The sequence below is a fragment of the Lepisma saccharinum genome, chromosome 3, assembly GCF_977018435.1.
Source record: "Lepisma saccharinum chromosome 3, izLepSacc3.1, whole genome shotgun sequence".
NCBI lineage: Eukaryota > Metazoa > Arthropoda > Insecta > Zygentoma > Lepismatidae > Lepisma > Lepisma saccharinum.
In genome coordinates this window covers 82,789,974-82,810,380 of record NC_139231.1, presented here as the reverse complement: position 1 = coordinate 82,810,380, position 20,407 = coordinate 82,789,974, and the positions used below count along the sequence as shown (strand labels likewise).

Below are 20,407 nucleotides of genomic sequence, written 5' to 3'. Positions count from 1 at the left end.
ATCGAGCTTGCTTTTGGCAGATTAATATTGATTCCTACTTTACTATCTTCAAATTGGTAAAAATAACGCGCACAAGATCGAATTCCATGAAAATCGAGTGCATGATTGTATCATATATATAATCCGTGATTGTACTACTTCTACATACTTATCCTCTAAGTGATGTCATTATTCGTTAACCAATACATTTTCTCTAACCTTTATTTACTCTCCTGTTATCAACTTGCCTTGCCTTTTTCCTGCTTCAAGTTCCAGTAAAACCGAAATTCGACTTTAACTAATTTTCTGTGATTCCACCCATTCCACCTATCATCATTGTAAATTAAATTTAACATTTCATACACATTTGATTAGTAGAACTACATTAATATATATCTGTCTTAGGGTATATCCCTGGCCAAAGATGTTTTCTCTGAACCCAGTTCACTTGAAAAAAAGAAAAGGAAGACATTTTTTTTAATATCATCGGAATGGTTCTTGGGTTTTGTAAACACATGTATGAACCTACTGGTTTTTGTTCCACAAAATGTTTATATGTTATTGTAACGCATCGTTCCGTTTCTTAATTAGTTCACAATGGCTTCATGTGCAAGTTGCAAAAGAGTTTCAAGTAACGAACGACAATGTGAAAAGTTAGGCTTAACTTGTAATCCTCAAATCGCCTGTTTGCAATCACTTCTAGAAAGCGAAGATGCAGTAAATATTGATTTAATTGATGTTCTAGATAAATTTACGGCAGCCTATGAAACCCGCCTGCAACGAATTGATAAGATATGTCATCAAGAACTTTCCTTGCATGGGCAAATGAAAGTATCAGTTTTAAAGGACTGGGTGCATGACCTAAACGAACAAAACATAACCCTTATTAAGGTTGTCGAAGAACTAGAAGCTCAGTGTCGTTGTTCTGCAACACAGAAGAAATCATCAATCAAAAATATTGTCTCTGATAGAGTGAAAGTAAAGTCATCTAAGATCAGAAAGCAAATTATGGGCTTACAGGATGATATCAGGCTGATGTTGAAAATGATTCGACGGTCTAAGATTACCGGGTGTCTTTGTGCACGTGGTCTTAAGTTTAATAATTTTAATGCCGAAGATATTTTCAGAGAGGATTATGATGTTTTCTCATCTGCGAATTCAGCGAGTTGCATTTGCATAGAGTCTGATGATGAAGATGTTGAGCAACTCAGCTCCATCATCAGAGAATTAGAGAGAGGTCTAGATCTGCGAAATGATGAGGTGATGAGACTTGAAGAGGAGATTAGGATACTTCGTGATGATTGTGAGTGCAAGGACAGAGAGTGTCACAATGCAGGGAAAGAAGTTCTAAGGTTAAATTCAAAACTTAAGCGTAAGGGAGCAAGAGTAGCAGATGCAGACAGGAGAATATCGAGCTTGATGAGCAAACTGGAAGAGTATGAAAGGAAATCCCATGTGGTAAGTGACGACGCCATTGGTATGTCTGAGGAGCTTCGAAAGAAAGATAATTATATAAATAATCTGTTGTCAGACTTGGAGGAGGTGAAACGTTCTGCTGATGATACGCGAGATGCGCTCACGAGGGAATTAGCTTGCAAATGCCATTTGGTACAAGACCTGATGGAACGTTTGGAAGGGATGGAAAGGGACTATGATAATGTCCTATCACAATCTGAGTTCAAGGATAAGCTAATCTTAGAAATGAGGAAGCTGATCAGAGAGTTGAAGAATAAGTTAACCACGTTAGGTAAACGAAATGACAAAGGTGAAGCAATTAGACGACGTACTCCCTGTCCCTGCCCTTGTCCACGAACACAGGGCCCCAACGACAATGTACCCCAGAGGGAAAGAGACATTGTAACGTCTCCAGGAACTATGAAGAAATCAACCAAACACTCTAAACGTCACGACAATAGAGCCATGTTTACAGATCCCCCTTGCACTAGCTAAGGTCGACCTCATTCGAGGGAAATTGAACTCAACGTAACGCTTGCAATGATGTCGGTTGATTTCTTTAAAAAAATAAGGAAGTGTCTAATAAATTACGTACCAGTGTGCGTAAGTAAACGGTATTTCGCTTGTGACTTATTTTGTGTGTTTACATATACATACTAATTTTCGTATTTAGTTCTGAGTTACAAGTTGATGGGTAGGGTACCCAGTTTTCTTTATCAGATTACATCAGTGCACCGCAACTTACGGGAATAAATTGAATTGAATTGAATTTAAAATTTTGGGTGCGTCAGCACTAAGGCTATTTTGCACCCGTCACATTATACGGGGTCCAGCCCCTTACCATTACATATAACAACTCTAACGTTGTATAACTAAAATCATAAAATATTCTGACTTTCGTTAAAAGCTGAGGCTGTAAACGGGCACTCAGCACACATAAGGACAAAAGAACAGGACAACACAAACAAAATTATACTGGCCATGGGGCCAGTCGCCAGAGCCTCGTTAGTCTGCAGTCCAGGGTGTACTGACGTGGAAGTGAGGTTGACATTTGGGTGTACTACGTGGAAGGTCACCCCTTACACCCCTTACGGAAATAAAGTATAGTATAGATGCGTTTGAGTCACGTGACAGTTGAGATGATACGAACGTTTCTAGATGCCGTTATTTTGTACCACATTATAAGCTAGAACGGAAAATATTTTCTTGAATTTATTTTTCTTATCTTCTTTAAAAATTCACATGCTTTCAACACATTCATTTTGATGTATTTGAATCATTAAGGCATATCCACGATACAACGACAGAGGTCCCGGTCAGTGCATGGGTGTTCTTTGATGTCCCTTCATCAATTTCATTATATCATCATTAATCCTCATCTTCGCGATTAGCCAGAAGTGGCAGAAATACGAAGTAAAATAAACCCAATCAATCAATCATTAAGGCAAAAAATTGTAGGCCACATAATTACACATTTGAATGTATTGTATGTACATTAAGGTGGGTCGAAAATGGACTCCCCTTTCTTGCCAAATTCAAAGCCATAAGGCTAAAGTTTTGCATTATGATGCTATAACCCCGCACCCAATACAATATTGATTTTAAAATACGGGAAACGCACTTGCATACATTTTACACCTTAAAAAATAGAACCACACTTTTTTGTTGAATTAGTAAGAGATATAGACACAAAAGCTTTCTTTGTTATATGAACCTACAACTCCTTATTAAAATGTAATTTTATTAATATAATTTATAACCTAAGCACATTGATCTTAAATACTTGCTAGTTTTACCGCAATACTCGTCTCTTACGGAATGTTAAGGAGTCCATCGGTTACAAGATTGTATGACAAAATAGTATACTTAAAAGTTTTCTCCTAATATAAATATGATTGAAAAAGCTTACGAGAGTATGATGTCTATAAATATGTAGGCTACATCACCCAGAGATCACCTTGGGGATATAGCCCCCATAGAGTTCCATTTCACCCAGCTCTGTTAATAACCGAAGGGCAAGGTTTCGTTTCACATAATATACGGGTTTAATTTTTGCTTTTCCGGAGCAAGTCATTGAAGTTTCTTTAGATAGAACGGTATTACTGTCCCATATTAAGTTTTAGCGATTATTAATGTCTCTTGCATAGTCTATGTAGCTATACAGTGTAAGCAGGTTCACTCAATTCACGCCACTCTTTTCACCGTTTACTAATATTAGCTTGGTTTCTTCACATATAAGTGAAAACTGGGTAGTAATGTCCTCAGCTCGCAACAGGATTGTTTCCATATACGAGTAGTTCTAATTTTTAACCAATTGGAATAGAACATGAAAATGTTCAACACGCCTGCTATAAGCGGGAATCGTACAGAAATACGTTTTGAAGGTGTGTTACTTTTACTGTTTACTTTATTGTTTACTATTTTACTGCAACTGCAAATTTTAGTGCATGCCATAACTACATCATTTACAATCATATTTGGTTTTCTATGAACCAAATGTATTACTAAAATTCACACTATCACATTAAGGTTTGGAGCAAAATGCTATATTTTACCTTTCTTTTAATGTGCGGTGAAAATTTTTCAAAATTGTTTCCACTAGAAATGGTACGTAATACAGCATTTTTGTTATGATTTTTTAAATCAGCGCACCCGATTTATTAAAGATCACCTATTTTCATCCAGCGGCAAAACAAAAAGTTTTAATTTGTTCCTCAGTGTAATTAGAATAGAAGGAAATTTTCTATACTCTTTTGATTATGGAAGAAAGGTTCCTGAATGACTGCAATGCAAAACCAACCATATAAGGGGCATTTAGCTCTCCACCCGCACCGCAAGATCTGTGATCCCTTTTCGCCACCACTGAACAGAAGGATAAAAAAACTTCGTTTTCTTTCTCCGACATCAGGGTTATTCTGCAACTGATGCCAATTCTGCCACTCAATGGCTTAGGGTTATTTAAGATTATGTAAATAGGAGAATTCACTTCACAGCAGACTCGTTGCTAGATTTTTGGGGCAAAAAGATGCCTGAAGTACTTTTAACATTTATTGTTATTTGTCCAAAACACTTAAGAAATTAAGTACATTATTATTTACGAAATTCTGTCAATCGGAATTTGTTTTACTGCAACTTTTCTTCTTTTCTACTTGTAATTGTCTTGAACATAAATACACAGTGGTGTGACCGTTCAACAGACAACTTTCACAGTGTGCAGAAGACATTAACGGCAAAAAATTCGATGCTACGAGCCGTTGATAATGGCATTTTCTATCCCACATGTATGCATCCCCATTTAATAGCTTCTTGGTTGCCACTGGCATTTATTTTCACTGTCGAATAAGATTCTAAAAGCGAAATACACCATAGAAACAATATTACGCCAACAGACACACTGCCAGGGTGAAGTCACTTAGCCGTTCCCTTCAGATAATTTATTTACAGGGTTCGCACCGACTCCAAAGTCCTGGACAACTGGAGGAGTCAGGAAAACAAGTCTAGGACTGAGGTCATTGCAAACAAATTATTTATTAAAAAGCTTTCAAAACCTGGAAAAGTCAGGGAATTAAAAGATTTTTGCTTGGCAGAATTTGTAACCGGAAACACGTTGCGTTTTATCTTCCCAACAATCTTCCTTTTTGGTAATATTGCTTATAAAAAGGTTCTTTCATTTATTTTCAAAAATGTTCGACGAACGTGATTCATTTTATTAACTTACAAAGTTGAAGTGTAACTCTTTTCGCATGTTAAATCATTACACAGTTATGTTAAATACCTGGAAATGTCTTGGACTTTGCATTTTTGATGCACCAGTCTGGAAAGCGCGGTTACTGAGGTCGTGAGCTGGAGAAACTATTTCAGCTAATCACAGGGAATAAGTGAAACAAGTCAAAACAGTGTGCACAATAGACTTTCCACCGATGTCCAATTACTTGGCAGGCTTATTTCTTGGCGGGCTTCGTTTAGATTTGGAATAAGGCGTAATTTTTACTATTCATTATCGTCACGATTAAGGGTAGAAGCAATTTTTAAACTAACTAACTCTCTAGCCTTCTTAAACCCAAAGGTTTATTGCTGCAGCAACACAAGCTTTCATACGTCCCTATCCTGGGCAAGATCAATCCAATCTTTTCTATTCTTACCGATTTTATTCAGGTCCATTTCAATCTTCGTCTTGGCCTTCTTACAGGTCTCTTACCATCAGGTTTCCCAAGAAATATAAGCGATGTTTAAGATTTAAAATAGTGACATCGCCCAGACAGAACATTTCTGTTGTTTGCTTTATTCATAAATAGGCTAATTGGAATTGAAATTACAGTTTAAAGTGAAATTATCAACATTTAACTACCTTGTTCAAAGTGGATTCAGTCGCTCACAGTTTATCGTTCGCCTGGCTCCACTATTCTGGTACCAATTTCTGTATTTAAAATGATCTTCAATGAGTGGCGCAGGAACGGGGGGGGGGGGGGGGGCAAATTTTTGAAGGGGGTACTGTACCCCCTAAATCCGTAAATCCAGTTGTACCCCCCTTTAGATAAATTGACAGACGCAAGGCGGTACTGTTGAAAGAACCAATTTTCAATTAGCTCAATAAAAAAAGTGCATATTGTTTATGACTTATAAGCATTATCTTCCTTACCACAGAAATTCAAACCATTGTAAACTTATTCTACTGCATTGTGCTTGCTACTAGTTAGTTCATTGACCTGTGTTCTTGGAAACCTCTTTAAAAAGATGAAAATTGTTTAAAATGTGTGTGGAACGATGGAATCAGATTGACTCTCAGACATTTACGCTGCAGACGAATGCTGCTTTGCGTATAGGGGGTACACTTTTCTAAAGAAGTGGTCGCGTCGATTCGAAGATAAGATACAAATCTTCATCAGAAGAGTATATGACTGGCCTCCTTTCTTTTGATTATTTCAAATGGAATTTTCCGAAATGAAATACTTACTCAAACAAGACGAGACACGACAAACCAACTTGGGGGTACAATGTACTCCTGTACCTCACCCATAATTTCCATAACTTTGTTAGAGGGTGTTCGGAAAACTATACTTAAACTTATATATTAAGATATTTTTTTGAAAAAAAGATGGTACTAAGACTGCTTCCTCTCATATTTTGAGACGAGACTGAAATAAATCTCTGCAAAATCAAAGGGAGACTATACTTGATGTCAGAGACGATCTCGTTTGAAACTCTGGTATCACATTTGAAGAAATTGCTTAAAACAAATTTAAACTACTGTGTGTCTTATCCAGACGTCCCAAGCGTATACCTTATTGTAATTGCAAAGTTAATCCATTGGTGACAATTGCGAACCTGTGCTGCCTGATTTAATCTATTCAGGATAAAATTCCATATTTCGACAGTTCGAGGCGTCGAAATAAGATGTAAAAGTTTTTGCTTTAATGACACATGGTACGTTGTGAAACATTGAGTGGTGACACAATGTAAGTATTGCTTATACTAAACATTTCGTTGGTCAGACGTGAATCTCGCCTTGTCTCTCGCCCACATGCACAGTACTTTGGGTTCCACTTTAAACTGTAGGTCCAGTCCCGATTAGCCTACATGAAGTGAATATAGAATAAGCTTTAATAACTTCTGAGTGGAAACCGAAACGAAAATAAACACAAACAAGAACGAGAAGGACCTCAACACACAGGAGACGAGATGAGGCTGTGAAAATTCTCGACTCGTTGCATTGCGATATCATTCCCATGTGAAATGAAATGTTTCCTAGACATTAAAACGGTGCAATTTGTAATTTTATCAAATGGGGAACGTATTTTTACCTATATATTAGGTATACTTAGAATTGGATATTAATATTATTGCTTAAAATCTAATTTTGATATCGAATGCAACACGAACACAATGCCATTTTAGGTTAAACCCTAAAGTCAAACTGTAAGAAAATTACATTAGTCAGATGAATTCACGAGATAAATCAGACTTACTGCAGGTTCTATGGCTATCCAGATGGATTGTCAAGGGCACTGTGATACTTAGACTTGATCCAATTTCTTGCAAATTTTTCTGCATGAAATCAATGTATTGGGGGTCTAAGGAAAGGAGAAGTACGAACTTCTAAATGATTTCTCTAATCTCGCGTTGAGCTGTAGAAATTGGTAGATTTGGTTTATTTTACTTTGCATTTCTGCCACTTTTGGTTAATCGCGAATATGAGGATGAGTGATCATGTGATGAAATTGATGGACACCCTCAAATAACACCCATGCCCAGGCCGGGATTCGAACACGGGACCTCTGAACGTCATACAGCGCTATCCTTACCACTCCGCCACGGAGGTGGGAATGTGTTTTGGATTTTCTTTGTATGCGAAAATCTTTAACTGTGACACGCACATGATTTTGCTTACATTAAAGTTCACCTATTCACATAATCGAGGAATTGACATGTGAACCTAAAACACACGCGTGTATCTACATTCAATACCACTACATATGAAAAGAAAGCTTGGTGGCTCTTCATATTGTCCACCAAAGATTGAAAAGAGGAAAATACTTTCGAGCATATGGTTTTCCTTGCTTCCTCTGAGATCTGAAGGATTTCTGTCTTGTACATGTAAAGATAGTAGTTCCAGTGCTTGTAGAATGTCATTAGGTACAGATAATAATATATTTCAAAATATATGCTTTTGTCAATTGTTTTACAAATATTCCAAAGTTAGACTACGAGTTGATCGGGAACCATCTCAACTCAGTATTTTATTTTATTTTTATTTTTAACACAACACCCTATAGATGTCTGAGAAAATAACGAATGCATGGCTTCTAAAAGGCATGGATGTGGTACACATCTGCCATAAATTGTTTAAAGATATTCTTATATGTAGCTAAGGGACTTTAAAATTAAGATGAACTGAAATGAAGTGGAAACTTATGACTATGATACATATAATAATATGGTTTCCATATCCAGTGGGTGGGAGACATGGGCGTCCGGAAGGGGGGCAAGGGAGGGCCGTGCCCCCCCTGGAAAATGAAAGTCAACCAAAAATTATATATTTTTGACATATAATTTCATTTCAGCCACAACAATGTGTATTCATTATTGTATGAATATGATAAATTCAAATTTAAGCAATGTTGTTTTAGGGAACAATACTATTATTGGGGAAAATGTGCCTTGTTTGCCCCCTCTGGAAAAAAAATACCTTCCTTGCCCCTCCCTGGAAAAAATCCTACGGACGTCCATGGTGGGAGATGATAATTTCTGGTTGGGATGGCTCAAGTTAGAGGAGGGGGTAATTCTCATCCCCTTTAATCTCACCCTGCATTTAAATAAATAGATGTATCTTTATTCGCAATTTTCACATTTCGAACTCCTGATTTTCGGTTCCGTTAAATTCAAAATGACCAAAAACAAGGTCCGGAGCTTTACATGTTTCGCAATTGTTATCTGGTCTTAAAATCTGTTTTTAAAATAACCACAAATTCTAAGTAAATCAAAGAAATAAAAATTATTTATGCAAATTTTGCATTAAAAATAGGAAAATCGTGTGCGCTGTTCTAAAATAGAATATTTCCAATGCCTTTACATTATACCTAGGTATAGGTACCTGTGAAGTGTGTGTGTGTGTGTTTGTGTGTGTGTGTGTGTGTGTGTGTGTATATATATATATATATATATATATATATATATACACACACACACATACATGCATATGGGAGGCTGAATTTTGTACCCCCCCACAAATGAAAAACGTTCCTGCGCCACTGTCTTCAATAAACAGATATTTTGATCTCCTGAAAAGGTTTTAAAGTAGGTTTTTTTTGTGGATTTAGATAAGATAATTCGGGTCGCTTGCTTACTCAGAATGTAATAGTTTATGAAAGTATATGTACACATACATACAGCATCACCCATGTGTGTGTATTGTGAGCCGCTGTGGTCCAGTTCGTAAGGCGTGAAAAACGTGGGTTTGGTTCCCTGGGTTACTGATTTCAGGTGAAAATTTTTGCAGCAATGTCCCTGCATGAAGCGGGTCTAGAGTTCACCCAGCCTCTAATGACTCTGAGAGGTAAAGACATCTGGATCGTGGTGCTGATCACATCACCTCCACATCCCCCATTTGCCTTCATGGCATGTTGCAATGTGCAAGGGGTTGCTTTATCCTTTTTATATACAGGGTGTTTCCGTGACCTTGTTCCAAATGGCGACCTCAGCGTCGATAGAAGCTACGTCGAATCCGCTATGAAATCGTTCTGACGATATAGCAAGGATTCTTGCCAACAGGTCCTCATCACTCAAACGACTGACGATTCTGTGCTGAGCCGAGGGACACCCTTTGCATCCCCTCCTGGCAACTATCCTTGCTGCCTGTAATATCGTCAGAATGACTCCGAGGATGTTACAGCAGATGCGCCAGAGCTTTCTTGCGATGCTATTGTGCCTGCATCGACGCTTGGGGCCGCCATTTTGAAAACCTACTGTAACAATTTCGTCGTAGAATGCTACGGTACACTGTAGTAACGTGCGTATTAAATCTACAAGCCGCATCTTTCACTTGTCTTATTCCACTGACATAGGAAACCCCCAAATAGTTTTTTGGCTCATATGTAAATTTTTAATGGTGCATTTCCGGACCGAGGTTTCTTATAGTAGCGGTAACGAACGGGAAGAAAGGGCCTAACCCGGAAATAATTGCAACAGAAATGTTTTTTGTGCCAGATTGTGAGGAATGGTATAGTAAATAATATATTAAAAATCCGCCATCCAAATGTTTGAGGAAAATCCGTCATCTTGGAAAATGACGGCAAAAATTCAACTTGAAAATTTAAAAAAAAATATATCTCGAAAACGGTGCATTGTACAAAAAAAGTGAAGATAACCAAAATGAAAGAACAGAAAATTTGCTAAATTATGGCTTTTGTTTGATAGAGCTACCATAAATCGTAATTGAATTAGGAAGAGTCAACTATTTTCCTTAATTTTTAGAATTAGCGTAAAAGTTGGTTTTTGTCACAAAAAACAGCCACCCAGCAAGTTTGGAATTAGGTCACGGAAACATCATATATATATATATATATATATACGTGTATATATATGTATGTATGTATGTATATATTGATTGCAGGCATATAAATTTCCTTTTTTAATTGAGCGGCTCTGGAGTAAAACTTGATAATCCATACTCGTTTCAAAATTGAGTTAACATTGGATTCAGTTGCTGCAAAGTCTCCAATTGCTATACAATAGTGAATGAAGTACCTTTGGTAGCCGTTGATAGCCAGAAACACACGGGTATGTTTGACACAACCTATAGGACAAAATGCTTAATGTTGTGTTTTAAGTACACTTTAAGCACAGTAAGGTTAATCGGGATTGGACGTACAGTTTAAAGCGGGATCGGAACCACTATATGCCTACACCGGGTATCGAACCCGAGACCCCTTCGACGACGTTACCACTATGCCATCGGGAAGCCCCATAAGACACAATACGATGAACGAACTTTCACTTGCGTTTTTCTCGTTTCATACGTGGATTATCAAGTTTTAGTTCCGAGCCACTCAATTGTTGGAATATCAAATGTGTTTAATAAGATATCTATTTGAAGATAAAATAGAGTCTATACGTTGTTTCCTGACAATTATCGACAAAAGAAGGAGATACAACAATGTTGCAGTCTGTAAAAATCATCTCAAATTAACCCCAATTTATTTCCAACAAAATGGCCCTTTACTTGTACTACTTGTATTTTGTTAATATCCATGATCTCCTTCCATACCACTTTCTTCCTATTTTCTTGAGCAGTTATCATTGCTTGCCTCACACTTTGCACTGCCATTTTATTTTGCCTGTAATGGTAAATATCTACTTCTGCTAAATTCGTTCAGGGACTATCAACCTTGAGAGTCTCTGACACTAATATTATGTCCATTCGATTATTTCTTCAATGACTAAGTAAATATTTGTTATATCATCGTAGCAATACTGTAGGCATACCAACAGTCGATCTATAACTGCAGTACATTACTAAATAATAATTTCCAAGTTTTAATAAGGGATTTAGAGTCAGCAGGCGATACCTGGAACAATAAACAGGAAGAATTATGTCGTTTTATGAAGGGAGTATGTGAACCTTCCTTATGTACGCCACTGAATTTATTGTAAAATTGATTTAAGGTTTGCTTATGGGAATATTACATTCTAATTCACCTGAGACTGTTTTCATGCTACACAGTTTATTGTTAAGATGACAATAATTTAGCATAAATTTCCCTATATTGTCCATGATTATTGCATGTACACTAAGTCCATAACTTCAATAGGTTCAGATTTGCCTTGGACTTCAACACATAATATTTTTATTTTTGATTACGACCTGTCTAATCTTAATCGCCGATTTCTCAGTTTCTGAATCTTAGCACTTATCACCAGTTGAAGTTCTTTTGTATGTTGATGGTTCCGTATTTTTTCGTGTAGATCGGCGACTAGTAGATTTCTTACTGGAAGATTCTTCGCGCATGCGTAACTCTTCGTTTATTATTTTCCACAGGCCTACAGTGATTGGTTTACCTCTATTGGCTCTATAAATCTCGCTCCTGAGCCACCAGAATTGGGAGGAATTTTTGTTATGACTCGTTCCATATCTATTCGCAAGTTCTTTGGCCTTGGAATCGGCTGTTGATGACCTTTCGGGTGTGTGGCCAGAATTTGATGGTAACTCGTCCACACTGTAGCTTTTTCCCTGGAAGGGACCGTAGTATATATTTTGCAGTGTGTGCAACACAATTTCGTCCACCTTGCTGTCACTTTTCGACCCTGCTTGTTCATTATCGCCGATGTTTTCAGTCTTCCAAGCGTTCTCCAGGCCGCTCTTCAAATTTGGTGTGAGCTCTTCCTTATTTTCCTCACCTTTAAGATCTTCTTCACCACCTCCTTGTTTGTTCGGGCCAGTATCTTCAGCCTTTTGTGACGTCATCTTCTCCTGATCCTGAAGAACCTAATCGGTTTTGGTTTTGTGTTATTCTACCAAAAGAATATCCTCTGAAAGTAAACGAAAAATGGATTTCACAGTTGCCTTACAGTTAAAGCTCACAAAAGGTGATTCTGCTCTGTACTGATATTTTACTACTGGCTTTTGTACAATACTGTTATTGACAAGTAAAAAACATGTCGAATATAGTTTTCACTAATTCTAGTTTCTCGACAGAAACGGTTTCTTCGAAAGTACACAGTAAAAGAAAATCAGAAACTCATGTGCTTCACACTTTATGAAATGCACTAGAGAAATGTGCGAATGTGGTAATGAAAATGTACGAATGTGGTTATGGAAATTACCAAATGCTGCAACTGGATAATCATACATTCATACGCAGAAATAGATTCAGGGTGCTAGATAGTTGAACACAGTAAATATTGATACCTACGCGTACTTCCCTGGCTGGACCGACGTTTTGAAAGCTTTTTGACTAGGGATGAATGTAATTGAGGTGTGTGGTCATTCCCCTTCATACTTTATATGCACACACATATCAGCTTATATAAAAACTTTCAAAGCTTATTTTTGTGTCGATGTAGCGGTAATAATGAATTAGTTAATTAATTAATTAATATTCATGATTTGATTGATTTAGTTTTTTTTACTTCTCTTTTCTGCCACTTTCGGCTAATTGCGAAGATGGTGATGAGTAATGATATGATAAAATTGATGAATGGACGCTCACAAACATCCATGCCCAGGCCGGGATTCGAACCCGGGACCCCCCTTGCGTCGTAGTGCGATGTGATAACCACTCCGCCACGGAGGCCGGTTGAATATTCATGAAGATGATAATTTTGGAATAATATCATAATGATCTTACAGCAAATGCAAAACCCTTTCCAATTTAGATATTATCCGAAAGTACCTGATGTTATGTGGATTTTACTTTGGGCTTGAATATGAAAATTTGCTAGTCCAGTTTTAGGTTACAAATTCATGTAAGAGGTGCCTAAATATTATCACCCGTGGTCCCTTTCATCTCTACGTTGTTGTTATTATTATTATTCACATCTATCAGACAGTTTGTCTTAGGCGCATTCAAAGATGACACGGTGTGCTGTGTAAAGGCTTTATTTCCTGCTTATATGTTGAATAAACAAAGTAGTTGCTGTATGACAAAGAAGTGGAAGTGACACTGGAAAGTTTGAACAAGAGTGGTCACCTTTAATGTCGACGTCTTAGGCTGCATTGCCGCTTCTCTATTTTGATGCTAGCGCACGAAGATTCATTACTCTGCTGTCTTTTGAGGCAAGAAAAAACTTTACATCTTCCTGCAGCTTCGTCTTCGTTGTCCAGATGTTTTCGCTTCTTCTTCATCTTCGCCTGGATTTCAATGACCTCTTGGTTTATTGTAGTGTGTAATCCCACGGTTATCGGTTGTCCTTTGTTGTATTGGTAGGTTGCACTATTCTCCCACCAGTCGATCGAGTCTCTGCGGCGAGAACTGGAGTTTGTCCTGTGACCAAACCGTCGATAAGAGAAGCACCTGGAGGATTCCCCTTTGTCTTGCTTCCTTCCTGTCCTCTCACTTGTAAATGCATCCCTGCTGCTCAAAGCTTTACACGTATGTCGCTTGTTGTCATTCTCACTATGATATATATTTTCCAGAGTTGTTAGATTTATGTTGCTTCTCTTGTCATGCTTATGGTTACTTGTTACATTGCTCTCTGTAGTCTGAACGTCAGGAATGACTTCATTGCTTTTCCTTCCACTGGATTTTCTGATGCAACATACATGCATTGGTTCATCACTTTGAATTTTGGTCTAATAGTGTCTTGTTTCTTACTACCAATGTTAACACTTCAGCGCCATCTTTTTCTTTACCAAATTCCGTTTCACCTTTTCGGATCTTTCCTGCAACATTCTTTTAAAGATAAGATTTTCTCTGAAAGTAAATAATAATCGGTAAGAAATGGGGAACTTGTCTTAAAATTAATTTACATGATAAGGAAACAAAACACAAAAGCACTACATATTTGGTTTCTTCCAACTTCGTTACGAGTGTGCAGTTGTTATTTCTCTCTTTCTAGTTTCATTTTGGATATTTTATGTTGCATTTCTAGTTCTCTGAGCAAACGGTGAATTGTTGAAAGAGATCAATGAACAAATACAATGACATGTCCATTCCTTACCTAGGACTCGAACTTAGGACTCTTGGTTTCGTAGAGCAGGTGTTGCTTTTCGTGACGTAATCAACAATAGTAGAGTTCAAAGTGATTTTATGTGAGTTGATTTTCGAAGATTGCAACGAAACATTCATTGTCTTTTGACACCTGAAGGCAAGATGCGAAATACTAGAGGGGCTGGGAATTTGAAGTAAAAAAAATATAAGAAATGGGTAAAATGCATTGATTATATGTAATGTACAATTAAAGAAATAACATGTTCTAGTGAACTATATTATCTTGGTAATTGATATATTTTTCATATGTTGGATCGCTTTCTTTATATTTTAGCTAATCGCAACGACGAAAATGAATAATGATTACACGAAATCGATGGAAGGGGCACGGGAAGAAACATCCCACAGGGCAGAACTCGAATCCTGAACTTTGGGTGGTGAGGTAGCGAGTCGACCAGTCAACATGCTCAGCCACCTAAAAACGTGCACTAAATAAAAGTGTGAGGTGCGAAGAGAAGTAAAGTTTTGTTTTCAATCCACTTCATTCTCATTTAGGCTAATCGAGGCTGGTTATACAGTTTAGTGGAATCGCAACGACTGCACTGTGCTCCGATCTGGAATCGAAACTCATTTATTACTCTACGATAGCCTAACCTACTACGTCATTCATTATTGGGGAGGTCCATTTGAAGTATTACGCTAGGAAGATAATAAGAAAAATAAATATCACACTGTCACATATACTGCATTTTGTTTTAGGTGATGTTTTCGAAAACAGTCAACTAAAAAAATCAGGTTGTGTTTGCTTGAAGAAAACTACACACAAACATAAATAATTCTTGAAGCTTTCCTGGCGGCGAATAATGAAGAGGTTTTCTCGGGCAAGCAACCAGGTGTATCCGGATATGCTTCCGAGCTATGGAGAGCTAACGTGACTCTCATCTTCAGGGATTGAAGTGTAGAAGATGGAATCCCTGAAGATGAAAGTGAAGTTAGCTCTCGAAAGCTCGGACCGGAAATCACCTGGTTTATTGCCCGATAGAACCTCTACATACAAACATATCTCAAAACCACTGACGTCAGTGTCTGTGGGATATGTTTTAGTATTGGGTCTATTTGTAACTGTAATTGTAACTGTTACTTTTGTAAAGTAATGAAATGAACAATTACTTTACATTTTCGCGTGGAGGAAAGTTTGAATTCCGCGTAATTTTCACACCTCTATAATTTTATATTTAAACTCATGAAGTCAATTATATTTCAGCGAAAGTTAGTTTTCATTTTAGATAGTAATAAATGAAAGATAACAGCCTGTTTGCATTTCATGCATTAAACAAACATGTAATGCAGAATGGTGGCGACATGATTGTAAGATAGTTTTAAAGTTAAATTTCGTATCAGTCCATAGGATTATTCTTTATTTTAACTTTCTCTAGAAACTTCAATTCACCAAGGTTCAAGGTTTTGTAGATGAGTGCCATTACTTGAATGGTTATTACAACACTTTTCGATGTAAGCTTCGAAGAACCTGCTCGGCTGCCCCGCACCTCCACCAGTTTTTACCTTCCTATTATTGTAAACAGCTCACTACTTGTTTACCTGTTGTAAACCTTGTTGCCTCAATACATCAGGAAGTGGGAGTCTGCTTAACACTCGACTGTGCGTAATTCAAATACCTGAGAGGAGTGGACAGTTAGAGTAAACAAGTGAATGAACCTTGGTGAATTGAAGCTTCTAGAGAAAGTTAAAATAAAGAATAATCCTATGGATTGATACGATTTAATCCGGATAACTACAGAAGTATTGTCAGGGTGCTATTTGTAGGGAGGATGAGGGGGAATTCCCCCTCTGGATACTTGTTTCCCCCTCTCTGCTTGATAAATTTTATCCCCGGGGTGATTATATTTGGGGACGAGACAAGAAAGTATTGGCAATTTAGTTACTTTTCCCCACTTCAATATTCAATTGAAACACTTTTCTGTAAGACAACTGGAAGCTCTAATTGGCGAACGCAGATATCGCCTCATCTATATTCCTGGAACTGTCAAACAAGTGGCGAGGTTTGAAGAATACCTCCCCTCTTCTCTTTTCATTGTCCACGGAATTTGGCAGGAAAATGCTACCGCAATGAATGTGAAATTTGCAAATGAGTTGTCACGTGACTCGAACTTGTCACCACAGAACTTCTGTATTTGTATGAGTTTAACAATAGTACACGGAGATAGCCTACATGGGATTTTTGACGCGAATGCAATAGTCCTTTACGAATTCATTTTTTAAAGAACAGTGTGCTTTTTTTTTGTGAAGCTAGAATGTTAGTGAATAAAGCGAGACTTACGAGTCGTAGACTCTGCAATATCGGGAACCTACCTTCAAAACGAACGGTGGCGGTGAAGACTGTGTTGATCAAAGGATCGGTTCTGAAAAATTGTAAGTAGCAGTAAAGTGGTGAGTTCCTTTTGATTGTTGGTTGCCCGTGAAAATTTTAACAAAATGGAAAATTACACGGCCATGGCTTGATGTATCTAGTGATGAAGTTACACATATATTATCTTTCAACATCACTGAATTAAAACACACAGGTGAGTTGGAAGGTGGTATCCTTTCTTGTAAATATTAGGTCAGTCAAAAAGTAAATGCAATCATTTTTTTTTATTTTTCACAGCAACAATAGAAAACTTACAATGATATCATTTTCCAACATAGCCCCCCTGCACTTCAATACACTTGGTCCAACATTCCACAAGCTTTCCGATACCCTGAGAAAAAAAGGTTTTCGGTTGAGCAGCAAGCCACGTATGCACCGCTTCCTTCACCTGTTGATCTGTGTCGAATCGACGGTCTCTTAAAGCATCATTAAGTGGACCGAACAGATGGTAATCCGACAGGGCGAGATCGGGACTGTATGCAGGATGCTCTGACATCTCGAAGCACAGATTCTGAAGAGTTTGAGCGGTGTTGGCAGCTGTATGGGGACGCACGTTGTCATGCAACAAAAGAATGCCTTCCGACAACCGACCTCGTCGTTTGCTTCGAATTGCAGGTTTAAACTTGTTCGAAAGCATATCACTGTATCGTTCACTGTTTATTGTTGCCCCCTTTTCCACATAATGTTCCATAATTACCTCTTCTGAGTCCCAAAAAAGTGTGAGCATCACTTTTCCTGCAGAGTGTTGACGCTTGACTTTCTTTTTCACTGGAGATTCAGGGTGTTTCCATTCCATGCTCTGGCGTTTGCTCTCAGGTTCGAAGTGATGGATTCATGTTTCATCTCCAGTAATGATTAGTTTCATAAAGGCTTCATCTTCGTTAGCATGTCTGTCCAATAATTGCTGACAGATTCTCACACGATTTTGCTTGTTCTCGTCAGTGAGTTCTTTAGGGACCCATCTCGCACAGACTTTATGAAAGTTGAGCCTGTTATGGATAATTTCATATGCAGAACCATAACTAAAGTGCATATGGTTTGCCACTTCATCAACAGTCACTCGTCGGTTATTCAGAACCAGCTCACGGACTTGCTCAATGTTGTCATCAGCAGTGGATGTGTCTGGACGACTTGCTCTTTCCTCGTTCTTCACATTTGGTTGACCGCTTTTGAACTTTTCAATCCACTGGTAAACACTTCGCAGCGCTAAAACATTATCACCGTGTTGTGCTGAAAGTCTTCTATGGATTTCAGCTCCTGGTACACCTTCAGACCACAAAAAACTGATTACAGAACGCTGTTCTTCTGTGGTGCACACGAACAGTGGCGCAGCCATGTTTACTTGGCAACACTGCAGAGCGAACTGAAGTGATAACGCTGTAACCTGATACAGGCGAAGACAACGATACTATCTATCGGCTTGCGAGCGCAGAAAGCTGTACAGCCAACATACGGAAGAAAATAAAAACATTGCATTTACTTTTTGACTAACCTAATATTTTTCGGTTTTAGCATGCATTGTCAAGTTGGTAGTTTTGCAATGTTGCAGCAAACTAAACACATTTATAAAATATCATGACTAAAAATACAGAAGAATCGATACTGAATTCATTCTCTTGATCTGTTCCGTAACAACAATTGATTATGAAATTACTTAACACGATGATTGGGCGTTAGATATATATTAATGGTAATAGCTATTGCCTTGCATTCAAGGAGTCCAGGACTAATTAGGCTTACATTGGCGGGGACACTTGCCCACCTAACAAATTTTCAGAATTAACAAGCTAATGGAACTTGTGTTAAGCTCCTGGGACGTGAGAAGGAAGTTAATGAGTAATTTTTATGATTTCGCAAATGTAACTAATTTAGCAAAGTAGTCTTGTGCACTATTTTTAGTTTTGATTTTTGATTCCAACCCCCCCCCCAAAAGATATGCGCAAGTTAGATTCAGATCCCCAAAAGTTAGGTCCCAGACTAGATTTCTGGGACTGGGTGTCAAAATCTCTCTTAAATACTGTAGGCCCAATCCCAATCTGATCACAAAGTGGACTTGGGCTTTTCTTTCTGTCAAGATTCAAATTTAAATCGGCAATTTTTCAGCAATTATTAAAAATATGTTTTGTTTAAAGCTTTTCCTTTAAACATTGAGTGACATAAGACAAAGTGTGGAGTGACCTTGTTTACCATTTAAAGAATTGTCGAGATACCCCCTGCAACCCCTCTCCTCTAGCGGCCACAAAGGTACATACGTGTATATGTGTGTGTGTGTATATATATATATATATAATATTATATACGTATATGTATGTATGTATGTTCATGCTGTCTCTAGACAGTCAGTAGAATTTCACCCCACTGGACATTTCTTAAATACCACACTGAGTATTGTTATGTACAAACTCCACAACAGAAACTCAAAAATTAACAATTCTTTACTTTCGATGAACTCTCTCACTGCCCATGTTACGAAAGGATGGAAAATAAACATGTAGGTCTAGGTTTTTTACTTCAGATACGTGGGTAGTAGTATTAAGTGACATCTACTTCACCACAGAGGACAGTTTGCAACTAGAATTATCGAATGTAGGATACTATCACTACTTAATTTACTTATGTCTTTTTAAAACAAAGTTTTCCTTACTTACGAATTGATGAAATTTCGAATTTACGCTGATGCATGCCACAATGGGGGTTCGGTTGCACGCCATGTTGTCAGTGCAAAGCCCAAGGTTGATTAGTAATGTGGTTCACCTATATACTGTACGAGTGTGTGTTCATTGGTTTTCAGAAACACGCCATGCTCTGAAACATTTACGTGATAAATAACATCGCTTTTACTTGGACTTGGGAATACTCATTTTTTTATGAAGGAAGGGGATTTACAGTTGATATAAAATTAAGTAGCAGTAATAATAACAATATAATTTATAATTATTACATATTAATAATAGTAAGCTAAAGATACACCCTGCAAATTTCAACAGCCAGTGAAGCCAGATGGTGGGTTGTGGAGGTAGAACCCAGCACATTCACAATATCGGCCCTTTGTGGAGGTGATGTGTTCAGTACCACGCTTCGGCCGCCTTTACTCCCAGGTACGCATTTATTAGAGGATGAGAGAACCACAGAGCCGCTCCAACATTGATGGAAAAATAGATATCTGAAAGCACCCATCCCGGGAATCGAGCCAGGGTCTCCCGCGTGGCAGTCAGATATTCTATACCGACTGAACCACCATGCCCCCCCCCCTATACACACATGAGTAAATAGAGGCATGAAGATAGATACTGAGTGCAACGTCGTATTTTAAAGAATACGTATGAGTAAAGTTACATTGGTCACGAAGTTTATTTTGTGAGAGTTCATAGTGTATCAGTGAATGTGTGCGACGTGGTTG

General features: G+C 37.8%; 2 protein-coding genes across 3 annotated transcripts; one reads left to right on the top strand and one right to left on the bottom strand.

Moving 5' to 3' along the window:
* The first annotated feature begins 474 nt into the window (after positions 1-474).
* On the top strand, positions 475-2,043 carry LOC145985873 (uncharacterized). The gene has a single exon (XM_083119991.1). The coding sequence runs from the start codon at positions 577-579 to the stop codon at positions 1,927-1,929; it is 1,353 nt and encodes a 450-aa protein (XP_082976117.1). The 5' UTR covers positions 475-576; the 3' UTR covers positions 1,930-2,043.
* Positions 2,044-11,642: 9,599 nt separating this feature from the next.
* LOC145985872 (uncharacterized) lies at positions 11,643-19,726 on the bottom strand. Of its 2 annotated transcripts, none has more exons than XM_083119989.1 (2): positions 19,652-19,726; positions 11,643-12,459 (listed from the first exon to the last, which is right to left on the bottom strand). In XM_083119989.1, the coding sequence occupies exon 2, from the start codon at positions 12,392-12,394 to the stop codon at positions 11,834-11,836; it is 561 nt and encodes a 186-aa protein (XP_082976115.1). In that variant the 5' UTR covers positions 12,395-12,459; positions 19,652-19,726; the 3' UTR covers positions 11,643-11,833. The 2 variants fall into 2 exon arrangements, with proteins under 2 accessions (XP_082976115.1, XP_082976116.1); XM_083119990.1 differs by having other exon boundaries at positions 19,656-19,722.
* Between the last annotated feature and the right edge of the window lie 681 nt (positions 19,727-20,407).

Coding starts and splice junctions, on each gene's coding strand:
- LOC145985872 (XM_083119989.1), bottom strand. CDS start 12,394: ATGACGTCACAAAAGGCTGAAGATACTGGCCCGAACAAACAAGGAGGT.
- LOC145985873 (XM_083119991.1), top strand. CDS start 577: ATGGCTTCATGTGCAAGTTGCAAAAGAGTTTCAAGTAACGAACGACAA.